Source organism: Cyprinodon variegatus, unplaced genomic scaffold, assembly GCF_000732505.1.
Source record: "Cyprinodon variegatus isolate N-32 unplaced genomic scaffold, C_variegatus-1.0 Scaffold135, whole genome shotgun sequence".
Classification (NCBI taxonomy): Eukaryota; Metazoa; Chordata; class Actinopteri; order Cyprinodontiformes; family Cyprinodontidae; genus Cyprinodon; species Cyprinodon variegatus.
In genome coordinates this window covers 907,278-915,338 of record NW_015150588.1, presented here as the reverse complement: position 1 = coordinate 915,338, position 8,061 = coordinate 907,278, and the positions used below count along the sequence as shown (strand labels likewise).

Genomic DNA, 8,061 nt, shown 5'->3' with positions numbered 1-8,061 from the left:
TTTGGCTAAATAATGTTTTATTAAATGATTTGCTTAATCAAGAACCAATAACCTTTAGTTAAATGATTCTTTACCCTCTTTGAAATAGCTAAAAGCGAATAGACATCGAGATTCCACTAAATGACTCTTGGTCATATTTGGTAATCAAAATATAAAGAGCATCTGAGGAACACATGAACACTAATGTTATATCAGTGTTTAAACCCTTAGTGAACTAAAGCTTCTCCAAGCTTCAGCAACAGCTCAACACATATTCTTGTAGCATAGCGTAGCATGCAGTCTATTCTGTTAGCTTGACTTTACTTATCAGTAAACACATGTTTGTTCTGTCCCTAATCATGCCAGACCTGCAAACCTTTTTTCCATGTCCATTTGGAAAGCTTGAGTTTCATCCATTTGCAGCCCTGCTGTCAGGGCACAGCAGGGGTTCTTTGTCTCAGTCGTTCATCAAGGAATTTATTCTCTTCAGTCTGGCTCTATAAGTTCTGAAACTCAAGAGAAATGTGTTGCAAAATGTCTATTTTGCAGCAATTTGGTTCTGAAAGGTTCTGACTTATCCTTGATGGTTCTGGAGATCTGGTTCCCCTGGGGCCCGCATCTCCACTGTGAGGAGAACCAGCCAAAGCTGACCCCAGGTTCCTGGGCAAGGGAGAGGAGGCAAAGAGCAAAAGAGGATGGTCACACCTCTGTGACTTGCCTATGTAGGCCTTGGCTGAAACGGGGTTGTTGCAGAGATTCCACAGCTGATTCCACATCAACATGTAAGGATAAAATACGAACACTGGTTCCTAATATCCAAAAAGTATAATCATGGCATAAGACACAACAATTGGATATTTTTTTTTCTTGAAGTGGATTTTCCCTTAATTTGAGCAGCAATTTGTCAATGTAATAAAATGACTTACATTTAAAGTAAGAAAATAACTTCAGTTTATATTTGATACGTTTTCGCATATTTTTAAGAACTAAAACACTTGTTCCTTTGGCAGATCGTCAAACTTAACTGCGTCATATTAAGGGAAAATATTCTTATTTTGAGAAAATTTTTGCTCATTTAGATCAGTTTTTGCAATGTAATACTAAATAAACTTATTCTGATACGTGCTGACATAAGAGACCATAACTGATCTATCCCTTGGACAAATTTTAATATTTCACCTTTACAATTTGTAAGTCATTTCACAATTTCAGTTAGCTTTAAGCATTTATAGCAAAATAGGATCACAGCGTTCACGTTAAACCAGGAGTCTACAACCTTGGCTTTGTTTCTAATATACAAACAGTGTACTTTTGTCCCATTTGTTTGTTATTCTATTGTTCTGTACCAACAAGAAAAAAACAAAAAAACTTGCCCCACCTTGTAAATTTTATCTAAAACGGTCAATGAAATCAATGGCTCTATTGAACAGTATCCAAGTGACACCCACAAATATATAAAAAGAAAGTCCTAGATTTTAATGACAGTAATTATTAGGAATCTACTTTTCAAAAAAAGATGAACTTTTTTAAAGAAATGTGTATTTGCATTGACTGATACTATTATTCATATGTAGATAACTTTGAGAGAACAGCTGCTAAAACACTTTATTCCTAAAGAATTTCAGCCATATGTAAGATGATGCTGTTGACATTTTGTTTAGGGTCTTTAGTCGATGAAAGCTCTTATGCTGCTCAAAACGGTATTAACTTGAAAACCGCTTGCCACATGAGTTCTTTTCCTTGTGGATCTGCAGGTGTTCTTGTAGACTTTTGTTTTGCTCCAGACTTTTTCCACAAACCCCACAAATACAAATTTTGTCCCCTGCATGTTTTTCAATTCAGGCCTGCTGATTTTGCATGCTTTTTGCTCGGTGGGCTACGATCATCTGAGCTCGAGGATGCTCCTTTGCTTTTCTTCGATTCCCCAGTATTGCTGAAACCTTTGCCTGCTGAATCCAGCCCTTTACCAACACCACCATTCTGATGAGTCTCCATAAGCTGAGGGGTTCCAGAATTCTTATCAATGGAAGAGTCCTCCAAACAGATGTGCATGTCTTCTTCTTGGGCTTGACTTTGGTAAAGATTGTGATGCTCTGGTTGACTGCTGCCGATGTGCCTGACATCCACCATGTTTAGAACTTTGTCTGAGGAAATGGAGGAAGAAAAAAAAATAAAATAAAAAGCGTTTACATGAACTGTTAATGCAGCTTTTCCCCTTGACATTATGCAACTCTGGTTTGATACCTTTTTCTGCTCCCTCTTTTCTTTCTTTCTGACTACTGAACTCTTTCCGAAGAAAGTCTTCAAGAACTGAAGGGTTTGCTTCATTGGAGGATGGCCGATTTTTCCCTAGAGCAGAAAGCATTGTAGTGTTGTTCACGACAGCAGCCAGTAATGTTATTTTAATGTCTAAAGAAACTACAACTCATCAGCTGTAGTATTTGGATTTTAAAGGATGGTAAGGGAAAAATATATTCTCCAGCCGAGATGATAACTGTAAAGCTGTGCAATAATAAATATGGTTTATTTCTTTTTTACAAATAATCATTACTGCTGTAATCCTGTACGGAGATCAGATTCAAACATACTAACCCGTCACTCGGTTTGGCTTCAGCACAGAATAACCTGCAAGTGAAAAACAAAATCAAAGTGAGCAAAAACTAAAATGTCCAAGATCACACATTCTTACCATTTTGTCTGACTAATTGAATTCCTGTTATATACAAGATTCTGAAGTAAAAACACATTTCTAGCGCAACCTACCATGTTTTTTCCATATGTGGTCCTGAAACAGACATCGTCGAGTAAGTATGTCATGGCAGCAAGGGCAGTGCCAGTGACTTCTTTTCTGGATTTTTTCTGAACACATACACGGGATCACAAATCTTTCTGCAAATAGAAACAAAAATAAAAGATCAGCTGATGGGAGGCAACCACCCATTTCATTCAAATTAAATAAGTCTTATAAAAAAATGCAGCGATGTTTACTCTAAATTTATTCAGGCAGTAATTAAATTAAGTGTTTTTTTTTTTCACTTTAAATATAAATATAAGAAATAAAAAGCTTCAGAGATAATCTGGAAATTATACTTAAGATGAACACTTTTATAACAGCAGGGGATGTTTATACTCCATCTTAAGGAAGGAGACCAGGAGCACAAAATAAAAAGCTCCCTCAGAGTGGAATAAGAAACAGTAGTGTGCCGTTTAACCCCCCACTGTGTTTTTAAATGTAATGTATAGATAAATATTAAAAACCTACCGATGCCATCGCGAAGAAAATGAAGAGCTAAATTATAATGTCTTTTGAGCAGATGGTGCTCTGTGGCGGCCACTTCCTTGAAACAGAACAGACAATTCTTCCCAGCTGAAAACTTCAGAAACTGTTCTTTTGAGATGAAGGCTGTAATTTTCCCTAAAAGATAAAAAAACCCAGATTTATACAGTAGGTTTGGAAAGTATTGAGACCCCTTTAGATTCTTCACTCTATGTTTCATTGCAGCCATTTGCTAAAGACAAAAAAGTTAATTTTATTTCTCATGAATGTACACTCAGCACCCCATCTTGACAGGAAAAAAACAACATAAATGTAGAATGTTTTGCAAATTTATTAAAGAAAAACTGAAATATCAAATAGTCATAAGTATTCAGACCCTTTGTTGTCACACTCATATTAAACTCACATGCTGTCCATTTTTTCTGATTCTCCTTGAGAAGGTTCTGCTCCTTCATTGGAGTCCAGCTGTGTTTAATTAAACTGATTGGACTTAATTAGGAAAGGCACACACCTGTCTATATAAAACCTTACAGCTCACAGTGCAGTCATGTCATGAGAATAATGAGGTCGAAGGAACTGCCCAAGGAGCTCAGAGACAGAATTGTGGCAAGGCACAGATGTAGCCAAGGTTACATAAGAATATCTGCAGCACTTAAGGTTCCTAAAAGCACAGTGGCCTCCATAATCCTAAATAGAAGAAGTTTGGGACGACCTATACTCCTCTTAGACCTGGCCGTACGGCCAAACTGAGCAATCAGGGAGAATTGCCCTGGTGAGAGAGGTAGAGAAGAGCCCAAAGATCACTATAACTGAGCTCCAGAGCTCCAATAGGGAGATGGGAGGAAGTTCCACAAAGTGAACTATAGCTGCAGCCCTCCATGAGTGGGGGCTTTATGGAGCCAGAAAAAAAAAGAAATAAAAAGGTTTTACATTAAATGTTCATGCATTTTTGCCCCTTGGCATAACCCAACTCTGGTTTGATACCTTTTTCTGCTCTTTCTTTCTTTTGAAGAAGCAGTGAAGCCCTTCGCTGCTGCAGTTTCTGACTATTGAACTCTTCCCGATGCAAGCCTTCATGACCTGAAGAGTTTGCTTCATTGGAGGATGGCCGATGGTTCCCTAGAGCAGAAAGCATTGTAGTGTTAATCATGACAGCAGCCAGTAATGTTGTTACTTTAATGCCTAAGGAAACTACAACTCATTAGCTGTAGTAAAAAACAAATTTTAACCAGTAAACCTAAAATTTTTTTTTTTTTTTTTACTCAAGCAAATACTTATCCTGCTGACAGTTTGAGTATAAATATTCAGAAGGAGAAAACAAATGCATCAATCATTGAAAATCCAGAAAACGAGACTGAGATTAATGCATCAGATTTTTTTCTTTACAATGAAAATATTATTTTGTAATAAATTCCTTTTTTTGTTTTTAAATAAAGGAAGTATGATAGAACAGTACCTGAGCCATTCTTTATGACAGGGAAGACATAAGAAACTGTAATTTTTATAAGGTAGGAAATGTCAACAAGAAAAAAAAAAAGTCTGTTTTTCTAAATTTGTTCTAATCTTCAGTTATCACTGAAAAGTTTTAAACTGTTGGATGTGTTAGTAATAAAGCAGGACAAAGAGAAAGGCAGATTTTGGCAATTTGGGTTATAAAGGATGGTAAGGGGAAAATATATTCACCAGCAGAGATAACTGTAAAGCTGTGCAATAATAAATAGGGTTTATTCCTTTTTTACAGAAAAACAGTACTGCTGTAATCCTGTATGGAGATCAGAATCAAACATACTAACCTGTCTCTGGGTTTGGCCTCAGCACAGGATAACCTGCAAGTGAAAAAATAATTAAAGTGAGCGAAAACCAAAAATATAAATGCTCTCAACATCTTCAAGAACTCGCATTAAATTTCCTTCAGGGTTAATAAAGCCTTTTTGAACCTAAATGATTCAAGATCACAAATTCTTACCATTTCCTGACTAATTGAATTGCTGTTATAGATTCTGAAGTAAAACCATACATTTCTTGTACAACCTACCATGTTTTTTCCATATGTGCATCCCAAAATGGCATCGTCGAGTAATTATTTCCTGGCAGCATGGGCAGTGCCAGTGACTTCTTTCCTGGATTTTTGCTGAACACAAACACGGGATCACAAATCTTGCTGCAAATAGGAACAAAAATAAAAGATCAGCTGATGGTAGACAACCAGCCATTTCATTCAAATTAAATAATAGTCTTATAAAAAAAATGCAGCGATGTTTACTCTAGATTTATTATGGCAGTAATTAATTTAAGTTGTTTTTTCCCCTTAAATATAAATATATAAAAACAAAAAGGAAGGAGACCAGGAGCTCTAATTAAAAAGCTCCCTCAGAGTGAAATAAGAAACAGTAGTGTGCCGTTTTAACCCCCCCACTGTGTTTTAAATGTAATGTATAGATATATATAAAAACCTACCGATGCCATCGCGAATAAAATGAACAGCTATATTATAATGTCTTTTGAGCAGATGGTGCTCTGTGGCGGCCACTTCCTTGACACAGAACAGGCACTTCTTCCCAGCTGAAAACTTCAGAAACTGTTCTTTTGAGATGAAGGCTGTAATTTTCCCTAAAAGATTAAAAAAACAGATTTATAGAGTGGGTTCGGAAAGTATTGAGACCCCTTTAAATTCTCCACTCTTTATTTCATTGCAGCCATTTGCTAAAGACAAAAAAGTTCATTTTAATTCTCATGAATGTACACTCAGCACCCCATCTTGACAGGAAAAAATAAATAAATAAATGTAGAAATCTTTGCAAATTTATTAAAGAAAAACTGAAATATCAAATAGTCATAAGTATTCAGACCCCTTGCTGTCACGCTCGTATTTAACTCACATGCCGTCCATTTTTTCTGATTCTCCTTGAGAAGGTTCTGCTCCTTCATTGGAGTCCAACTGTGTTTAATTAAACTGATTGGACTTGATTAGGAAAGGCACACACCTGTCTATATAAAACCTTACAGCTCACAGTGCATGTCAATGCAGACGAGAATCATGAGGTTGAAGGAACTGCCCAAGGAGCTCTAGCCAAGGTTACATAAGAATATCTGCAGCACTTAAGGTTCCTACGTAAGAGCACAGTGGCCTCCATAATCCTTAAATAGAAGAAGTTTGGGACGACCAATACTCCTCTTAGACCTGGCTGTACGGCCAAACTGAGCAATCGTGGGAGAATTGCCCTGGTGAGAGAGGTAAAAAAGAACTCTAAGATCACTATAACTGAGCTCCAGAGATGCAATAGGGAGATGGGAGAAAGTTCCACAAAGTCAACTATAACTACAGCCCTCCATCAGTCGGGGTTTAATGGCAGAGTGGGCAGACGGAAGCCTCAGTGCAACACATATAAAAGCCTGCATTGAGTTTGCCAAAACACACATGAAGGACTCCCAGACTATGAAAGAAGATTTTTTGGTCTGATGAGGCCAATATTTAACTTTTTGGCGTTAATTCTAAGTGGTAAGTGTGGAGAAAACCAGGCACTGCTCTTTACCTGCTCAATACAAACCCAACAGTGAAACATGGTGGTGGTACCATCATGCTATGGGGGTGTTTTTCAGTTGCAGGAACAGGGTAACTGGTTGCAATTGAAGAAAAGATGAATACGGCAAAGCACAAAGATATCCGGGGAGAAAACCTCTTGCAGAGGGCTCAGGTACTCAGACTGGGCCGAAGGTTCACCTTCCAGCAAGACAATGACCCCAAGCACACAGCTAGAATAACAGAGGAGTGGCTTAGGAACAACTGTGTGACCGTTCTTGATTGGCCCAGCCAAAGCCCTCACCTAAACCCCAATTAAGCATCTCTGGAGATACCTGAAAATGGCTGTCCACCAACTAGTGATGTTGAGATGAGGCCTCATTGAACTGTTTGGCCAAATTGATTCAACGATCCCCAGTTCATGAAGCCACATGTGAACATGTCACCGACCTACTGGTGGAGTGCATAACTACACTTTGTAATAAAATCTGTGATTTTATGCAATTGTTTTTTATTTTTTTCCCCTATTTAAGTTTCTGTGAAATCATGAATGATTGGTGTGTATAATAATTTTTTTTTTTAAGTGTTAAATGTCTTAGAGAACAATAATTTAAGGTGCACTGTTTTCTGCTATTTTAGTGAAATAAACTTAAGCAGACAGTGAAAGCGTTTGTGAAAATGGGGCAATGATGAGCAATGAAAGCTGTCAAGTCATTTTTATTCAAACATAATAGTTTTTCCACAGTTTTTGGTTTTAATCGGGTTGGAGGTTATGCGTTCAACCAATCTAATTTGGCAGTATTTTACCCAATCTATATTTTTACTAGGGCAAACCAATACAAATTAGTCTCATTTGCCAAAATACTTAAGTATAATTGCAACTTTCAAAAGTCAAAGGTGGGCCTTGAACCATAAATCTGAGTAGTGGAATTCAGCGTCTTATGGATAAAGCTACTAAAATTCTTAAGAATTCAATAGAGAGCAATACTACTCAACAATAAATGTACAACTGTGTCCAGTGGCGTGCTCAGATTTTGATCATTACATTGTTTAATCTGACCAAAATAGTTTTAACCTAGATTAGTTGTTTTTCCAACCAATCTATTCTTACAATATATCTATTGAACTGACAGCAACTCTCCTACAAACTCCCACATCTTGACTGAGTGGTGAGGCTTTTTAAATGCCTGTCGAAATTCTTGCTTTCTGAAACGCTTCCCGAAGCGGTCAAAAGGTATCATGGTAGCGAGGCTTGATGTCATCAATTTTGGCCCCTCCCCTAAAC

At 37.3% G+C, this 8,061-nt stretch overlaps 1 protein-coding gene across 1 annotated transcript in view; it reads right to left on the bottom strand.

Moving 5' to 3' along the window:
* Nucleotides 1-553: 553 nt before the first annotated feature.
* Nucleotides 554-8,061, bottom strand: part of LOC107085851 — a 10,558-nt gene continuing 3,050 nt past the window's right edge. Inside the window, exons 3-8 of the mRNA XM_015376461.1 lie at nt 3,242-3,394; nt 2,743-2,868; nt 2,572-2,604; nt 2,224-2,328; nt 1,860-2,123; nt 554-639 (exon numbers count right to left, since the gene is read on the bottom strand). Coding sequence (XP_015231947.1) covers nt 554-639; nt 1,860-2,123; nt 2,224-2,328; nt 2,572-2,604; nt 2,743-2,868; nt 3,242-3,394 — 767 coding nt within the window. The remainder of the gene's footprint in view (nt 640-1,859; nt 2,124-2,223; nt 2,329-2,571; nt 2,605-2,742; nt 2,869-3,241; nt 3,395-8,061) is intronic.